The following is a 20114-nucleotide window of genomic DNA, read 5'->3' as shown; positions in this document are numbered from 1 at the left end:
CACCAACAGGAGTCGTTCCGCCATGGAAACTCAGCACACAGTTTTTGTGCTGAAGCTAATGCCAGTCAAGGTCTGGAGCTTATTTATTGAATCAGCAGAGTGTTCACAACTTTTATACTATGTAACTTTATGTGGTCTGCTTCTTCATGGGTGAGTTTGTAACAGCTGTCTGGTGATGAAGGAGCGGCTAGCAGGTCCAGCAGGTATGCTGTGGAGGTTAGCTGGACAACTCGGAGGCCAGTCAGTTAGACAGGACAACAGACCTTTATTTGGCGATAACAGAACAAGACCATACACGCCAGGTCTCCACGTCTCTACCCTATTCGTACATACACGTGCCGGGGTTAGGTAGTTGCCTGAGCCAGCCCGTTACAATGGTATGGTCTCTCTAAACAGATGCACGGTGAACAGCATGCTCGGCTGTAATGGCTGCCGCTGCATTCACACTAGGAGACTCTCCAACTACCACAATAATAGAACGACACCCCCTAGTGGTGCTATTACATAATAAGGGCTATTATGCTACAAGTTGCTGTGGTTCGGGCAACTGAAAATGGGACTGAAAATCCCTGAGTTCACAGATTAAGAGTTGAGACCCAGAGTATGTGATGGAAAATATGGAAAAGGAAATCCAAAACTCCTTCTACTGAACTGTACCTCACCACCATTTCACTTTGTTCAAGAAAGTGATATGTCTATGAGAGGCGCATGATAGCGACTGCGTGACAGGATGTAAACAATAGGAACAGGAACATTAATGGCATCCCAGCGCAGCCCAGCTTTAATGTTAGCTAGCTGCCTGCTTCTTCTAGACAGATGGATCGAAAGCACTGGAGGCAAAGAAAATATATATATATATATAAGTTTGATTGTGGGGAGTTAAAGTGTCCCTTTAAACTTGGAACAAGACTCATTCTCTGAAACTGCATTCATCTTGCGCAACATAAGACATAAAACACTTCTATTATTGTCTGGAAGAACAGGATGCTCTCTGCATCTTTGTCTTTTGTCCAAAGGCAGTCTTGAATCATAGATGGGGAGACAAGAGAGTGATAGAGAGAGAGAGCGAGGGGGATAAGGAAACAGAGAAAAAAAAACTGATGGGGTCCAGAAAGAAGATTTGCACTGCTGTATTGCCGGTATTATTTGCGTCTTTATGGCATTATGAGACTGTGATGTCGGGATTGTGTTCACTTTGATGAAATATCCTCCCATTCATAGTCACTGTGGAGAGTGTAATTGTATCTCAGCAGAGGAGTTACATGCAGACATCAGACACTATACTCACCCAGGGTATAGGGATTACACTCATACATGTGTAGACAAATGATACCTCCACACACAGGAACGTGTATACACCTGTCTCTCTTTACTTGCACAAACGAACCCATACACACACGCGCACACGCACACATGCCACTGAAGCCTCCCCCGAAATGGACCTCTAGGTTTTGCCAGCAGTGCAGATTAAGCGCTATCTTGCTGTGAATGTCACACTAGCTGTCTGTGACCTCAGCAAAACAGGTAAAAAATATTCCACCTTATATAGTGTTCTTCCTCTGTCCCACACATTCAGCCCCCCCACTGCCCCCATTGGCTGGTGTCCCTTCTCCCGTCGCCCTCACTTGTTCTTTCTGGCAAACGTTCATTCCTCGCTGCTATTTTTTATTTCCCCGCAGTTTGGACCTCATTTCACCTTTGCTTCTATTATTCCTCGCATCACGTCTTCCAAATCTATTTTCTCATATGTCCATAGATTCAGTCTGCTTTGTGTCTGTCTGCCCCACCGCCCGTTCGCCCTTAGCCCCGCCTCTTTCTCTCTTTCTCTTTTGGTTTCTTCTTGTCTCCTTCCTCTCAGAGGGGTTGCTGTCCTGCCCGAGTGCAGCACGGTGACCATCGATTCATCAAAGTGTCACAGCGCGCCACCACAGCTCTGTGTGTCTGCTACTGAACAACTGCACCAGCAAAGCAAACAACAGCACCTGCACACAAACACAGGCGCAGGTAGAACCTGGAGTGCTGCCCCAGCAAGGTCACACCTCTCCCTGTACACTCATTTGGCAGCCTGCGCACCGGAGATGCTAAGTGCCAAGTGGATGCTGCCAGTGGCACAGCGGGCTAAGCAGTGGACAACATATCTGTTGAACATCCACACAGTTAACATTCCACTACAAGCCTTCTGCAAACAGTTCCCAGTGGCATGATGGAAGATGAAATATGCTAAGCACTTAAAAACGATGGCCATTTCCTAATTGCTGAACTAGCATCTCTGCTGCTCTTCGGCATTCACTGGTTCACCAGAATTTACACAATGTGAGAAAACATGACCTTCTTACTTTACCGGTGGCTAAAAAAGCACCGCCAGCAGTGTCTTTATGGGGTCTTTATGGTGTGTCAGTAGAGTCAACTGCAGGATGGGCTCTTCCCTGCAGATTTACACCGAAGGCCTTCAGAGTAGGTCACCAGCTCCCAGATGCTAATTTCATAATGCATCCTGGGCAAGCCTTAAATAATTCATCCAAGCCCCAAGTGCAGGATCCACTTAATCAAAGGCTCCAGGTTTTCAAAGAACAGGGACAGCAGACTTGGAGAACCTCGGTTAACCTCACTTGAATCTTATGATGACCTTTTTTTCTGCAGTTGCGCATAATTTAGAATGAGCATGACCGCAGGGTGCAGCAGAAACATCTGGCAAGTGTCCCTGTTATCACCCCCCCGATATGAAAATCAAACTCGATAATGTTGCAAATCGGTCCTTAATGGCCAGAGAAGTGCATTTTCAAGCGCCTGTTTTTTCTACAATTGAATTCTGAGTCTGAGCCTGACCGTTTTTCATCAGGAATATAACTGTTTTTGGCTACAGCCAGAAAAAAACACAGCTTCTCGTAACACTCTAGCTTGGTCTTTTGTCCAAGATTGTATGCATCATTATCAATTTAGGAGTTGGTCAATTGGCACTGCTGCTTACAATTCAAAACAGCATTTAGCAGAGCTCTGGCAGCAGACATATCCTCCATCATTATTACTTTTTCTTTTCTTTTTTTTTGCTTCGCTTAATTGTGTCCATAAAACACAGAGCCTGAGTTCCTGCCTGGTTGATCACCTGTCGTTCATCAACATGTGCAGCGTGCTTCATGCTGTAATGGCGTGTGCACTGTGTGTGAAAACCTTTTATTTAGCTGCAGAACACACTCTCTTTGTAATGTTTTCACTTCAGCTGGTAGCACCTCAAGAGTCACGAAATCAATTATTTCTTCAATTTGATGCTGAAAGTGATTAATAACAATTCAATCGCCCTAACCTTCCTGGTATTGTTTTATAATACAGTCCACTCTACTCATCTTTACTCAGTACAATAGGTTGGCAGACCCTTTTGATCCCCATCAAGCTCTGCAATCTGTCTACTCTACAGTGTGAGCTCCTGATTGGCATTGTCTAACTGAGGCGCTGTAATGAGGGAGATGATGAGGAGATTATTGACTGGGTTGTGGGTAAGAAAGTCAGGTGGGAGAGTTAGATGTGGGGGTTTTACCTGGATATTAGTATTGACCTGATGGTAATTGGGAGGCTGGATGCTCACTTCCTGAACCTATTTAAAGGCTTTAATGAAAAATCAGATGAAGATAGCTCTCACTTTGATCCTTTTTTGTTCTTCTCTCTTGATTCTTCTTAAAGAAGAGGGATAAAAAGAGTACATGATTTTACATATCCCATGAAGTCACTTACAGATTGAAACTCTGGATGCACCATTAAACGTGTAGTTTAATTCTGTTCCACGTACGTTAATTCTTGTCTGCGTACGAGTGCACTCACATTAGCATCTTTTGGAAGAGGTCAAGCGCACATGAAGCACTGAAAAGTGACGGTGGAGAGGCTTCTGCCTGTTTTTAGACCAGACAGGCCCTTGGGAGTCAACAGCGGCATGACAGATACACTGTGACTGGATTAACCTCGAGCTGCTGCCAATGCCATCCAGACAGCCTATATCTTAACCTTCTGAAACTATCTGCTTTTATCCTTCTCCCCCCAAAAATGCATTTCCTCTACCTGGGAAAGAAAAATATGTTTGTATCTGTGTGTGTGCATGTGCTTTTGGGTGGGTGGATATTTTTCCAGTAGTGATTCAGGATACATAAACACCTTGACGTGGTGTGTAGCCCCTGAAATCTTTGACATTCACTTTGATTGTTACCATGAGATCAAATGCAGCATTTGCTTGTCCAGGTAACCAATAACAAACCCACTTTTTCAGGTTTGTTTGTTTTGTTTTTTCAACTTTGAGTGAAACTAAAACGTATTTTTGTTAAGCCCCTCCCCTTTTAGTCCCTTTAGTTGCCTTCATGCTTGGTGCCTTATTACCTGTAAATCCCTGCTGCATTCTCGGACATGATGCATATTTCAGAGTGAAAATATAGACAGATTTTGGGCTTTGAATTTTCCCTACCCATCAGAGAATGTGCACAAAGTAGAACAGAGTCTATATGCTTCACAACCATTCAATAAAGGCTACATGTCCACCTCCACCCCACCCCCACAACCCATCAAAGCAGCCTCTACTTTTACCTGTCTCAAAGCTGCGATGTGTTTACTCAATAATCCTTATTTAAACTGTCACTTTTTTATGCCCTCAGGTAGCATGCATTGATTTATCACAGACATTTGCCCTGTTTGTCTGCGCATACAAATGAACAAAACAAATATATTATCTACTGCAAGTCTTGCATTCAGGTTGTTGAATAATGTGGGTTATCCAGATAACAGATGTCCTGCAATTATACTCTCCTAATTACATTTTAATCAGGCTACATTATGATGCAGGTTTTTTGGCTGAAGTGAACAAAAGGGAAATATACTTCATTTGTATTAACAGCATGTGCAAGGATATATTCATTTAGCTCACTTCTGTGTGACCACGAATATGTTCATAGGGTACCAGATTCCTGATGTAGCACAATTATCTTAACATTTAATCACAATCCTCTTTTTACAGCAAGGGGAGGGATTTAAATCTGACTGTTCAGATTTAGTGTTCTTTGGGGGGTGTTGTGGTTTTTTGACATAAAGAAAATCCTCGCCATGTCCATCTCTTTTGCTTATCCAATTTAGGGATCCAACCAGTCGCACTCACATTCACACCTATGGACAATTAAGAAACATCAGTTAACCTAATCCCACTCACTGCATGTCTTTGGACTGGAGGAAGCCAGAGTACCCGCAGAGAACCCACGCAAACTCCACACAGAAAGATCCCATCCTGATGGTGAAATTGAACTCAGGACCTTCTTGCTGTGAGGGAAGAGCGCTAGTCGCAGCTTTTTATTTATCTTTTTCAATTATGCATTGCAAGTTTGATTTAAAAAAAAACAAAAGAGGAAGAAAAAAAGCAGGTATTGTAGTGGCAGAAAATTACAATCATCTCCATTCTGTTTTTTTACAGGTTTATCTTTTTTTTTTTTACAATGTTTGAAATCAAATTAATATCGTTTTAAGAGGCACCTTAGCCCAAAACCAAACTCCTACATTTTCCACCAGCCTGTAGTGTTATTTCTCCACCTAGATTTTTTTTTGTGTGGTTTGCTTTTGCTCCACAAGGCAAGCGGTCATTAGCTGTGGCCATTCATTCCATCATATGGCTCTACCGAGCCCGGCAGGTGACACCAAAATCATCTAGACAGAGGAAAAGTGGTATAGACCCGGGGGAAATATGGAAATTTGATTTGGGAATAATGTGCCTCTTTAACTATTGAACGTTATGTGTATAAACACAGTAATTTGTAAATTAACTCTGAAAGCACAGACAAAATGCAGAGTTGCGCATAATATAGCTAGTGCAATGACACATCATTCCTCATTAGCGATTAATTACAGCCAAATCCTAACATTGATTAAAAGTCTCGGCTGTGCTCAGATCAGTCGAAGACAAGTCATTTAGCTTGGGGATTGAAAACACTCACAGACACATAGACAACGCTTCTTACATTCACCCCGAGCCTTGTACGGATACAATTAAAATCTCAGATTGAAGGCGGTTTAAGTGGCTGCTGAAAAAAAAATGCAAGATGAGTTCAATTAATGTAGCAATCAAGTACGTCTCCTCCTCTCCCCTCTCGTTGCCTCGACTCCTCTTCTCGAGCTATGTCATGTATCAACGTGGGAACCTATTATTAATGTGGTGGTAGGACCAGTGCTGTGTGTGATGAACAAGCGTGTGATGATGGAGGTGGTAGAGGTGGGGAAAGCTGAGAGAAGGGGGGCGAGCCATTTAGCACTGCAATATTAATGGCTTATGCTGTAGGTGATAATGGATGTTGCTGCATTTGGTGCAAAATGTTTGACTGTGGATGTGCATTTGTATAATTTCCTTTCTTGAGTGTAGATGAGTGTATTTTTTTTTCTTTTTATTTGGAGAATCCTTAACGCTTAAGCACTCTGCTAGCTGTTCTGCTGTAACGTGTCTTTCAGCCTTTTAATAACTGAATTTTTCTTTTTCTCTCTCTCTTTCTTCACAGCTCAGAACTGCAGTTACACATTACACAATCCCAATGGGACAATAGAAAGCCCTGGATACCCTTACGGCTATCCTAACTATGCCAACTGTACATGGGTCATTGTGGCGGCGGAGCACAACCGGATACAGCTGGTGTTTCAAGGCTTTGCCCTAGAGGAGGACTTTGACATCTTGTCTGTATATGATGGGCCGCCCAGCCCTGGAAACCTGAGAACAAGGTAGTTTATTTTGTGTATGTTCTGAAAAAGCCTCACTAGAAGCACACATTGCTATTTGGCTACCATATTGGTAACACAGTTAAGCAGTTCTGTAAAAGAATAAGGGATGAGCCATGACTTCAGTTTCAAAGACATAAAGACTGCACATATAGATGCAACAGAGGTTTGGTGACTGTGTTTTTTGAATGAGGATGAAAAATCTAAAACTAATGAGTCTTCATTAACGACTCAATCCATTGTGCTGGCTTCTCTTACCAAAGCACTCAACAAATTCCATGTTAATTTATATTATGGATGTGGCTTGCCAAAAAAGGTGCACTTAACATCATGTTTACTGTAATTATGAATAGATATGCCTGACCACTCATTTTACACTGCTGGGAAATCTGTGTGGATACATCGAGGTTCAGTGTGGTTAGCATTCAGTGATGCGCTTCTACATACCTTGGTTGAAACGAGATGTTATTGAGTTACTATTACCTTGATCATACTCTGACCTCTGACATCAACAAGGCATTTTCATTCAGAAACCCGCCGTTCATATTTTCTGTTTCTGAACCACTCTCTGTAAATATGCTTGTGATAGAAACTTCCAGTAGATCAGCAGCAGTTTATGAAATGCTTAGACCAGCCCATGGGGCACCAACAAGCATTCCAGCATGCCATGTTTAAAGCCACTTAAATCATAATTTTTTTTCTCATTTTGATGAACACTTTGAACTTCACCAGGTTTTCTTGACCATGTCTGTGGGTCTAAATGCACTGAGTTGCTGTCATGTCATTGGGTGACTACATACTTGTGTTAATGAGCAGTTGAACGGGTGTATCTAAAAAAGAGACTGTATGAGTGTCTGTATTTGGATTAATGCAAAATTGAAATATCAATGTTGCATTTCATTTAAGTTAAATGAAAAGCATTTAATACAATCTGTTCTATATATCAGCACCAAGGTGGCACAGAAGTTGGCATTGTTGCCTCACAGCAAGAAAGTTCTGGATTTGAACCTGCCTGTGTTTTCCCTGTGCCTGCAGGTGTAGATGTGAGCTTGATAAACCTGATCAATAAGATTAGAAAAGTGTTCTGTCCCAGTCCATTTTCAAGTGTATGAATGACAAGTACCCTGCAGCCTTTTTGAAAAGTCAATTTTGGTACTGCTACATTAAAGTACCAAAGTGTCACCAGAGGTTCAAAACTCACTGAAGTACAAATAAGTATCGCTCGTTACGGGTGCATTAGTGCTCCATTGACAAGCTTTGGTACTTTTTGCCCAACCACTCACCCCTTTGAATGCTCAGGTTTCGCTTCAAAAACGGCGCCACGTTCCCAAATCCATGTTAATGCAGCCACTACAAAGATCTCGAGAATCTGAAATGAAAACCCTGATTTTAATCAATTAAATTGTACTTTTCGAGTCGTTTGGCCTCAAAGGTATTGATGACGGCAATGAACAGGTAACTGGAAAAGAGGGGAAATTATCAAGATTAAAATCAGTGAAGCATTCAGAAGCAGTCGGAGCAGACTCTTTGGTGACTAATACAATACGGACTCTGTGGACCCTGCGACGGCATCCGGGGTTATTCCCTGGGATTCTGGGCACATTTTATGCTTCAGAGCTTCTCACAAAAAGAAATAACTTCTCACTTGGGTGTGGAGACTCAAACAAACAATTTCTGAAACAACTTCCTCCAGTTCAGCCAATTTAATACCCTCAGAGAATCCTGCCTCGTGCTTTCCCGTGAAACTCAGACAGTCCATGTTTGGTTTTGAGATTTTAGAAGTAAACATTCTATTTATATCAGGCGCAATCATAAAAGATAGTGCCGGAGAGCTTCAATTCATTGATTCAATTAAGTTTATTTTGGGATATCGCTGCTTGCAGGCTATCTAGCTGACCTCTTGGCAGCCCTCTTGCTAACACACTCACCTAATTGGAGACAATTTCACCATTTGATCAATTAAAGCCACACCGAAAAATGCTTTTAATTCCTGTCACCTTCTGCTACGAGCTTGGCCTCGCAGTTTAAAGCGTATAAAAGCCCTCTGCAGACAAATGGCGCTCTTGTCACCGGCACTGTTTCGAGTCTCCGTCGGGCCTTCTCTGTTTTACCCGTCGATATGTCTCTCTCTCTCTCTAGCTCTCACCCCCTCTCTGCCCCTTCCCCTCCCCTCCTCTGCATCTCTCATTTTGTGCCAGTGGTGCCTCTACAGCATCTCCCCACAGAAAGCAAATGAAAGAGAGAAGAAAATCCATTATGGATTGGTGTTGCCCTGTTCTCACCCAGCCTTTCTGCTGTTTGGACTTCTGGGCCTTGTTGTATATTGATGCTCCGGCGGGACAGAGGGTGGGGGTGGGGAAGGAGGGGAGGAAGCGTTCTTCTCGTTCTGTCAAAGTCCTTTGAAAATAAGTGAAGGAAAAGAAAATGAATTTAAAAAGACGATCACAAAAAAAAGTTGGGGGAGGGGGTCGAGGAAACAGTGAACGAGATGGAGACTCAGTGAAGTTTTTGCTGGGGATTTTGTTTGTGTTGACTTTGATGAGAGTTCCTCTCCTTTCAAAAGAGGCATCTTGTAATAACGTGAGACTTCAGACTGTATCTTTTAGTGAGCTCAGGATTAAGCTAGCAAGCAGCTTTTACCAGTCGACAGCCGTCTGTCAGAACACACTTGTATATTTGCGCTGACACCCCCACGCGTGCGTGCATTTTCCTGCGCACGCAGACGCACACGTGATAATTTCAACCTTTTCTCTGCTCTCATCTCCCATTTGTGTCAGAGGTAATTTTCCTCCCATCCTCCTTGCTCTTCACCCTCTGTTCCATTCACACCTATTTTCAAAGTTCTTATCTCTTCTTGCTGCTCTCCATTTTGTGTCTTGCATGATTTTTTATTTTTTTTTGCTGGGTTTGATCAGTGCTTTCTGTGCATCACTGTGTGGCCTTTCAAGCTTTAAATATTTTCTTTAATCTCAAGTGTCATCAAAAAAAATGAAATAAAAAAATGTTTTCCCTAATTTCATATTCAAATGATCACCTTTCATTTCCTATTCAAAGCAGTCACTCTGTGCTGGATTTGTTTATTTATCCATTAATTTATTCGCTGCTGTCACAGCAAAGCCAAGAAAAACGGTGTTATCAGGGGAACGCTGGGTTACAAATCAGCTATGTATACGCGTGTGTGTGTATTTCAAAGTATATATGCACTCTGGTGTGTGTGTGTGTGCGTGGGGGTGGGTGGGTGTTTGCGAGCGTGTATTCTCCTGCAGTAGTCGCTTTATGAGTCACTGCCACTCCTTAAGAAATGCATATGTGAGTCAGTCTGTTGCTGCAGCACTTCATTAAACTGCCGATCCCAACTGATACCTGGGAAGCAGACAGAAAACTCGAAGGAAGTTTCAGGTGTTTGAAAAAGAAGTGCGCAGAAATAAGACTCACTGATTTAAATCCCACAACGCAAGCACGAGCTGCTGCTGGTATTTGACTGCTGTTAATTAAACAGAGCATTGCATTCCAAAGGCGAGGTGATTAATTGGTTAAGTTCATCGTGGGTTCTCGATGGTGTGGTGGAAGTCGTCGTAAAATTGTTCAACATTCTCTTTAAAAATGAAAAAGAATGAATGAAACCATGAAAGAGAGATGTATAGAATTTTATAGAGAACCATATTTATATTGCATATTTTAACCCATTTAGCCGTTTTCAATCGTTTTCATGTACACTGAATTCAGAACTGGAGAGATTAAAGTAGCTTAGCCTGAATAGTAAGAGTCGTTCTTTTCAAAGTAAGAACAAAAAAGAAAAGAATTCAAAGTTCAAGGTTGTATCACATGCTATATGACTGGACTGCGTTAGGGGTTAAAAGTGTAGGTTGCCACAGACAGCCAGTGCACAGATCTCTGTAGGCTTAGCCTATTCCAGCCTTATATCCTGTCTGTGACAACAATCCCCTTGTTAAGTGACGACGTATTGATCCTGCTTTGGATCTCGGCCTCCACCAGGCCAGTTCAGTCCATGCTGTGCTCCTTAACTGACACTATCCCCCCAAAAAACATCTCACCTTTCCACTATTTCTTTCTTTTTTCTCTTTAGCACTCTTTATGGACAGCATGGCTTTAAGTTGTGCTTTTAAAAAAGTGACGGCGTATGGTCTACTACAGCCAGCAGTTTCCTCAACTTTTATGAAGATTAAATATTGAGGGTTATGACTTTTTGTAGACATAAAATATTTCAAACCATCCAGCATTTTAATGGCTAACCTCTTGTTGTGGACTGTGTCATCTGACGCACTCTTTTGACGGCAGTTTTGTCCATTTTCTGTGTTTTCTTCTTGACATATGAAGCTGCTTGCCTCCGCCAATCATTCATCTGCAAGTGCAATATATCACTGACTGATGCTTAACACGCACTTCTTTTAAGAATAATTCAACCATAGCTAGCGAGTTCCTGTGCTTCTGTGTTTCTATTAGTCTAATGATAGAACTAGACATGCTGTGGCAGATCATTTTATTGCACAAATAGGCCAGTTGTTTTCATCTGCTTCCAGTCTTCATGCTGATACTATGCATCCATCCATCCTTCCATCCATCCACCCATTTTTACTTCTGCTTATCGGAGGCCCCGGCCAGATGGTTCATTCAAACCTTCTTGCTGTGAGGCAACAACACTAATCACCGTGCCACTGTGCTGCCCGCTCGCACCATCACTGCAAATAAATGCTAATTAGATTATAATTAGATTAAGACTAACCTTTTCCTAAATGTCTATACCTTTTGTACAAATTAGTAAGATAGCTGGTTTAAAGCATACAAAAATCAATACGGATATTTCTATTTTATTGCTGCTAAATGACATTTAAATTATCATTATGAAATCTTTCCCTAGACTCCACTAACGCCGGGTGACTTGGGTTAAACAGAGTCTGTGCTTTTACAGCATAGCAGTCAGAGAGGCCTTCCAAAAGTTAAAGCATCACTCAGCTGACCTTATGTGAGACTGAGCCTCTACGGCCTCACTCATTGTCACTATGCACAAAAGTGCACATTTCTCACTTATAAAAAGAAATCTTTTTCTCACTTCCGTGTCACATTTCACATTGTTACTACGAGTCAGGGAGCACCGAGTACATTTCAGCACATGGAAAAGCTGCTGGGGTGTGTGAAGGCACCTCTCCCAACGTGCCTTCGTCTCATTGATGCGGTGATGGAACAGAGGGACTTTAGCCTTGGCAGTCTGGGGGAAAAAAAGGGGTGTCGGAGGAGGGATGGCGAGAGTGAGGAGGAGGCGAGGAAGGGACAGATTTTCAGCCTGCGGGCTCGATAGGACCTAAATAAGGAGCACTGGCGCATGGTTCTGGGAGTGGCATTAACACTATTGTCAGCCCTCAGTGCTGTGAGGCTGGGGTGTCACAATATGTGGACGTGTTTGTGTGCAAAAGGGTGTATGCGCTCAGTCTGTGCTTACAAAAGAAGAGCTAGATCATAGCCCATCTCAGCAAGCTGATTCAGTGTCGACAAAATCAAGGTTTATTCACACACATGCACACACACACACACACACACACACACACACACACACACACACACACACACAGGGACTTTCATGGAATATAGCAAGTTGGAAAACAGATTTTTTTTAGACTTTTCTGCTCTTTAGGAAGCTTTTCTCTTCAATTATAGTAGCTGCTCACATAAAAAGATATGGATGTGCATTTAGTAGTTTACAGCGCCTTTATCTAGCTTTAGATCCTCTATAATTTGTCTATCCACGTCTCATATTGTATGTGTGAACGAGTACATTGTTAGTCGGCGAGTCAAGAGTGTAAAGAGCCAATGTCTGCGGGTCATGGTGAGAGTGGGTGACGTATAGTGGCGCTTCACTCCTCCCAATAACTCTTCCTCGCTTGAAGGCTCGGACCATCAATCCCTCACAACACACACTCTGCGAAATGACTCGCGCACGTCAGCGCGCTGGGTCAGGCGTGTTTAACATGCGCATTTGCCTTTTTCTTCTGCTCAGCCCTGAGATCTTAACACGTTGCGTGGTGTCTTTTTCATCTCTTCATCTAAAGGAAGAAGTTGTGGGTTTGATTTCTGCACGTGTGAGAAATACGGTTTCAAGGCTGCATGGTTTTATTAGTTTGTGCTGATCGTGATTGAGCTTCTTATTCAACACGATTCTTGCAAGCGGGCATTCACTCCATGTAAACATGTTGATAGCTTCTTCTTCTTCTTCTTTTTTTCATGCACACACTCCCAGACATGTGCAAGCACATGCACAAGCAAACACACACAGACACACGCATGCACACACATTGTTGGATTTATGGTTCCCTTGAGTCTGGGCTGTTAATGGAGAGACTGCCACTTATCAACGCCAGCTTTAACGACAGACTGCTAAAAACAGGACGAAGAGTGATAGTTTGTTTTTCATCATACCGCGTCGGGAAAAAGTGAAACGATGTTGAGATTTATGGCATCTGCCCACCTGTAAGGCAGAATTATTAGGCCCAGTAACCCCAGATTAGAGAAATAATCAACTAGATGCCTGTGAATTTATATCCCGCATCCCGTGTATCACTCATTGTGTTTATTGCTATTGACATCCCCCCCCCCCATCTCGTGGCCTATCAATGCTCTTAACAGGGTACACTGCAACAACAGCATGAAATTAAATGCCGTCCTGCTGAGATAAAAGATTAAATATGAAGCGCACCGTTCCAAAAAAGAATATACGATTTTCGGCCCTTTTGTGCTGGGGATCTCAGTTTTATAGAGTCAAAGGAATGCTCTGAAATTTTGGAAAACCAGCACATCTAAGCCTCCAAGGATGTAATTATTACCTCTACAAATAGTGCTATAATTATGCCCATGTAGTGCACCCTGTTTACATTTTAGTCACAACGAGTTCTCCAAAAGGAAATTACATACAGTAATTGCACCTTTTGCCTTGTACAGCCTCACTTGATAAAGTGTTTCATGTGCATAGTATCACATAAAAAGCAGAAAATCTGAATGAGTTTAACTGAATGAAAGGGGTAAAATAAAACTGTTACATGAATGGGCCTCACCATTTTGCGGACTAATTTTGTGACTGACTCTGAGTAGTCCTAAAGCACAGGTTAAACCCTTTAAAGCAAATCCAAAACTCACTTAAGCTTGCATTGTTTGAAATGGCCAGCAGGGGATGAGTCACTAAAGTAATGATCTCACTAACCATTTTCTTTATGAGTTTAATGCTGGGATGTATTGCTAATTCCATCAATTCACCCATCCATCGAGCCAGCCGTCCTGTCACAGGATCAATGCAGAGAAACAGGCAGCCAGTCATACTTACATTCACACCTATGGCCAACTTAGAACCACCAATTATCGTAAACCTACTACTACACCTGTTTAGTTGAATCATTGTTTCCAGTCGAGTATTTTATTGTGCTTATCTAGGGCAGCGGTCCCCAGCCCCATGTGAAATTCATGGTTTTCAGGGTTTTTATCATTAACTCGGTTTCCCTGGGTCTTTTCCCATGTTGTAGTTGTGTCTTATTTTGAAAGAAATATTTACATGTTACCATAGTGACCAGAGAGCATTAAGGGGCAGAGAGGAAGATGTTACTCTCAATGTTGTTGGCGCATTTCAAGAGGACGCTGAAATGCGCCAACACAACTACACAGTGATTTTGGGTTTATTATTATATTTACAAAATACCAGAGTTTTTGTCTTGGTCATATCATTTTATTTTGTTATATTTATCCGCGACACCTTAAAGGTTGGTCTGTGAAAATATTGTCTGACATTGAACAGGTCCGTGGTGCAAAAAGGGTTGGGGACCGCTGGTTTAGGGGATTTCTTGTGTAAGTTTTTAGTAATGTACTTAGTCGACTCTAGCTTGTTCTCCCTGGGTATAAACCTGCTAATGGACTTGCTAATGGACCATCCCTGCTACTATTAATAATATTAATACTAAGACAACATGATGTTCTTTTTGAAAATTATGCACCCAGTAGGACTACAAGATAGGGCATGATTTAAGGGGGTGATTAACACTTCACTACTATGTAACAGTGGCGCGTTCATAGTTTCTCTGATTGAGAAACGCTTCATACTTCTGACATCTCATTTAGAGACAGTGGTTGCGTCCATCTTTTAAATGCATGTTTCAAGCAAAAGAAAATCTGAAATTTAACTTCGCTGGATCAGATAGAATACTGAGTTAGTGAAGTCTTCCTTTAAAAATTCACAATACTGCAGAAGTCTCAAGCCACCCCTCATTTCTTTATATTTTGCTTCCAAGGAGGCAGACTTTCTTGTAACTTTTTTAAAGAGGTCTTCAGCAATAGTACTGACACAGGAACTGAAAATGCATCTGACCATGGTCCATCTAGCCTCATCAGAAATGTTCTCAGGGCAAGGGTGACTGTCAAGAAGCTTTTCTTAAGGAAAGAAAAATGGGGAAAAAATTCTGATTTATGCCATATTTCACAAGGACTGAGCTCAAAATCAGCGACAACAGGTCTTACAGGGTGATGAATCCAAATTTGTATGTATGTATGTGTGTACAGCAATCTGTAAAACAAAGAAGAGCTTTGGGACGTGCCTCAAGAAGCCTGGAGAATTGAAGACTACTTAAAGAAATTACAAGAAAGCTCGCCTAAGAGGGTTCAGGCTGTGTTCAACAATAAAGATGATGATACCAAATATTGACTTTCAAGCTCATTAGAATTTTTCTGTTTTGCCTTACATACTGTATATATGCACCCATTTCCCATTTTCTAACAAAAAAAATAAAGAAGCGAGGAGCGGCTCATAGTTTTTGCACAGCACTGTATTCCATATAATAACAGCTATACAGCTAAAGGTTTTGTGAAGCACTTTTGCTTTGTTGCTTCGCATACTGCTTTTATCAGTCACCACATAATTATCTTTGCCAATTAGTCCAGCGTTCAAAAACCTAACGAGCACCGGGCGATAACCATTGTTTTCATTTAAGTGTTTGTTGGAATTTTGGCAGCTTTGTAGAGAATTTAATGTGAAGAGAAACTGCAGATATGACGGGAACTGAGACAAAGCCAAAAATTTCATGATAGAAGCCGATAAACACCACGTAACAAAGGGTTGGTGGGAGGTGGATGCTATGCTTTTCTCACTGCAGGGAATTCAGTTTGTTGATTTGCATGACAACTTATGCAAATCACGTCAGTCACAATTTTCCAATTACAATACCTAAGGCAGAGTAAGGCTCATAAGTGCAAAGCATGCACGGCTTGTCTGGGTTTAACATTGTGAAATGGGACAGGCAGACAGGGAAGCTAACTTGTCATACCTTTTTTTTTTTCCACTGTTGATATAATTTCTCTTTGTTCCAGTTATTTTGGACTGATCAATCTACAACAAGGATATTCATAAATAAATAAAAACTAATTATAATGAATATGTCTCCACAGTGATTGTTTTTTTTTTTTAATAAATGAAATGAAATGAAGACTGTCTCTGAAAGTCTTTGCTTATTTGGATGGAACAGTATGTTCGATTTGATATTTTTGGAAGTCATTCAAACTTTCACAACTCTAACCTTTAACCAGATTATTTCTAATTCGATCAATTTAATCAGTCAAATTAAACCATCATGACATTGTAGTTCTTGCACACTGTCCGCATTTAAAATTTAAAAGATTCTGAAAAATTCAAACTGCTGCCATGTCTTTACACCAGTGTGGCATCTGTACAAAACAGCTTTGGAGGAATGATGGGGAAGGCAGTAAACAGAGTGCACAACATTTTGATAGCTGCTACACTAAACTTTGACATACAGTACTGTGCAAAAGTGTTGAGTCACCCGTCATTTCTTTATATTTTGCTCTAGAGGAGCCATTAAGTGAATACACATGACAGACCGCTTAGCAGAGAACCAATTTTAAATTGTGTCTTTAGGCAGCTTGTTACCAGCAGCCCTTCACAAAAACACATCATTTGCATCAAGATGCCAAATAGCCCAGACCTCAGCATTTTTGAGGCAGTGTGGGATCATTTTGACAGAGAACAGAACAAAACAAAGGCAACAGACGAGCTTTGAATGTCCTTCCAGAAGTCTAGAGAACTATTCCTGAAGACTACATAAAGAAATGACAAGAAAGCTTGCCTATGAGAGTTCAGTCAGTGTTGAAGACACTGTTAAAAGTGTCCATACCAGATTCCAATATCAAGCTTGTTAGAATTACACAACCCCTGTTATCGTGTTATATACTATACTACCATGTATGTTTGCCAATAAACTTATTTCCCATTTTGTTAACAAAATATATAGAACGGTGGGGTCGCTGAAGACTTTGACTCTGCCACTAATGTACGTCACACAAAGGTCTCTCACAAGGCCATGTTCCTTTAAGGCAAAGGCTCTGTCGATGCCGACTCCAGACTGTGAGAGAGTTTCAGCCCCTCATCAGTTGCCCATGAATACAGTGCATGCTGTCATTTAGATAAAAGAATAGGCAATTCTAAAAAGTTGAGTTGAATCCTGGATCGTTGACTGACACTTTGACTCTTGAGTTTCATGCAGCAGCTCTGTTCATACATAATTCTTTCTTAGCAGTAACAGCAAAAGAATCACTGGATTGGAAAAAACTTTAAAAAGTCAGGTTAAGAGAGAGTTAGTCCTCCTACAGTCCGTCTGTTTGTCTTCTTGCAGTAGTGGTTGTTTACTGCAGCATTACCTAACAAGGAATGAGGCACATTGGATGTCAGTGGGAAAACTTGGGGGCGCAGATCAAGCAATCAGAAAATATTTCTTTCTCATCTCTGGGGCTCCGCCACATGGTGACACAGATGGGGAGCTTCATTATTGGTCTATACCTACAAATGACCTTGTACACATAGGATAATAAAGCTACAAGTTGGTAGGCAGTACACATTTCACTTCTCTTATATTTAAGAATTAATCATTTAACGCATCATTTACTGTAGGTGTATACCAGTTAAGCTGTTAGGTTACTGCAAAGTAGTTCAAAGTATTTTGCAAAACCTATTTTACCAAAAGAGTTCACACATTCAGGGAGCTCACTGAGTTATTAAGCATATAACATCAAAGTCTATAAAAGAGTCTGTAGCTTTTCATAGACGATTACCTCACAAAGTTTTTTAATAATTGTCTTAAACTGAAGCACAGTATAAGGTTACAACCTGCTGTGCTATTTCAGCACTGATTGGAGAAAAAGCTGCAGACTTGCAGCTGATGACTCACCTTTGTTCAAATCCAGTTGGCAATGAATTTTTCCATTTCGACATGGGGTAAACTATAAAATCGGCGGGGGGGGGGTGTCCTTCATCTCTAGGTCCTTCATCTAAGTCTTTAAATTTTGACATATACTTACAAATGAAGCATCTCACGTGAAGACCTTTAGACTGGACAATGACCACCAGTTGATAGGGAAAGCTGTGCGTTCCCTGACGAACTGCTGATTGGCTACTGGAGGTTTATGGCTGTCATCATCATAATAATAATAATAATACATTTTATTTGAAAGCGCCTTTCAAAACACTCAAGGTCACTGTACACAGTAGAGTAAAAAGCAACATAAAAGCAAGGAGTTTACACAATCATAAAAGCATAAGACATAAACAAATTTAAAATAGTCGAATGGAGAGGTTATGTGGGATAAGCTATTTTGAACAAGTGGGTTTTGAGTTGGGACTTAAAGAGAGAGAAGGTAAAGATATTTCTTAAATCAGGCGGTAGGGAATTCCAGAGTCTTGGAGCAGAACAGCTGAAAGCCCTGCTCCCCATGGTGACAAGACGGGGGGAGGGGACGGAGAGTGAAAGGGAAGAAGAAGATCTGAGACAACGAGATGGGGCGGTGATGTTAACCAGATCAGAGAGATATGGAGGAGAGAGATGATGAATAGCTTTAAATGTGTACAAGAGTATTTTGAAATTGATGCGATATTTGACCGGGAGCCAATGAAACTGCTGCAGGACAGGAGTGATGTGGTGGACAGAAGGGGTCCTGGTGATGATACGGGCAGATCCAGAGTTCTGGACGCGTTGAAGCTTGTGGATGGATTTTTGAGTAAGACCAAAAAGAAGTGAATTACAATAATCAATCCGGGAAGTAACAAGGCTATGGACAAGAATGACAGTGGCATGTGGGGTGAGAAAAGGACGGAGACGATTAATGTTGCGCAATTGAAAATATGCAGACCAAGTAACATTATTAATGTGTGAATTGAAAGATAGAGTACTGTCGAGGATGACATCCAGACTTTTCACAGAGGAAGAAACGAAGACCGGCAAGTTATTGGTAGTAATAGAGAAACTGTTGGTTCTGGATAATGTTGATTTAGTGCCTACCAAGAGGAGCTCGGATTTATTACTATTGAGTTTGAGAAAATTAGAAGAGAACCATGAATTTAGTTCAGCTAAGCAGAGGGTGAGGGAGGATGGGGGAAGAGCAGAATCAGGTTTAGTGGGCAGATAAAGCTGGGTGTCATCGGCATAACAGTGAAAATGGATATTGTATTTACCGAGAATGTGTCCAAGCGGTGTGCAATCCTTTACAAAAAGGGTGCTGACAGGAAGCTGATTGTGATTGCTTTGGTCACTAGTGGATTGCCGCAGAGTTTTGTAGTTTGCATGGAAGATGTCTGAAAACATATTAGCCTCTAAAGTGGAATGAAACAACAAGATGCAATCCAGAAACCGATGACATTCGCCTTCAAAGTAAAACTTGTGCTTCATCCCTGCAACTTTTACTTTGAAGGCTAACCGTCTCCTTTTCTGATTTATGTCGCACTTTTCAGAGTTTCACTACTGCTTGGAGAGTAATTTGCAACTGATAACAGACAAGTCTGCATTTTCCATGAAAACTATTGGCAACTGTGGCAGCCTGGAAGCCACCAAAGTTTTCAGTGCAGCACCATATACCATTTTGCAGCCAATTTCCACATGAGTTGACATTTGGACTAATGCTCTAATCTGTCCATTCTGTGATTACTGTGTTTGCAGAAAAATGTGTCAGACTCATCTGAAACCAAATACTACTACTAATAATAAATAACATGGCTTTTTATGAATGCTATAGACTACACTACAGAAGAAAGAAAACAGCAGAAAAACAGCCAGCAAACGCAATACAGTAGCACAGAACCACATGCCCTAAAACAAAGGAACTACATTCCCTTTAGCTGTAAACTGCAGGACTACGAAGCACAGATGTTGCCCTTGTGCACCATTTGTTTGCAAGCTTAGTCAAATCTGTGGTGTATTTTTACAGCCATGTTGATTTTGCAGTTTTTTTGTTTGTTTGTTTTTTCCTCGATATGGCTGCAGTCACGTATTTCTTCCTTGATTTCACCCTTTCTCTTTGTTTTTGCCTGTTCATCCCTTGGAGACACACAGCATAACAGT

The 20114-nt window shown here is 41.4% G+C and overlaps 1 protein-coding gene across 2 annotated transcripts in view; it reads left to right on the top strand.

Annotated features, from left to right (window-relative positions):
• csmd2 (CUB and Sushi multiple domains 2) overlaps positions 1-20114 on the top strand; it is a 268656-nt gene that overhangs the window by 12233 nt on the left and 236309 nt on the right. For both annotated transcript variants that reach the window (XM_025902309.1, XM_025902308.1), the window contains one exon: positions 6510-6726. In XM_025902309.1, coding sequence (XP_025758094.1) covers positions 6510-6726 — 217 coding nt within the window. The remainder of the gene's footprint in view (positions 1-6509; positions 6727-20114) is intronic.

This window comes from Oreochromis niloticus, linkage group LG22, assembly GCF_001858045.2.
Source record: "Oreochromis niloticus isolate F11D_XX linkage group LG22, O_niloticus_UMD_NMBU, whole genome shotgun sequence".
NCBI lineage: Eukaryota > Metazoa > Chordata > Actinopteri > Cichliformes > Cichlidae > Oreochromis > Oreochromis niloticus.
The sequence above is the reverse complement of the archived record's forward strand: the minus strand, read 5'-3'. Positions and strand labels throughout refer to the sequence as shown.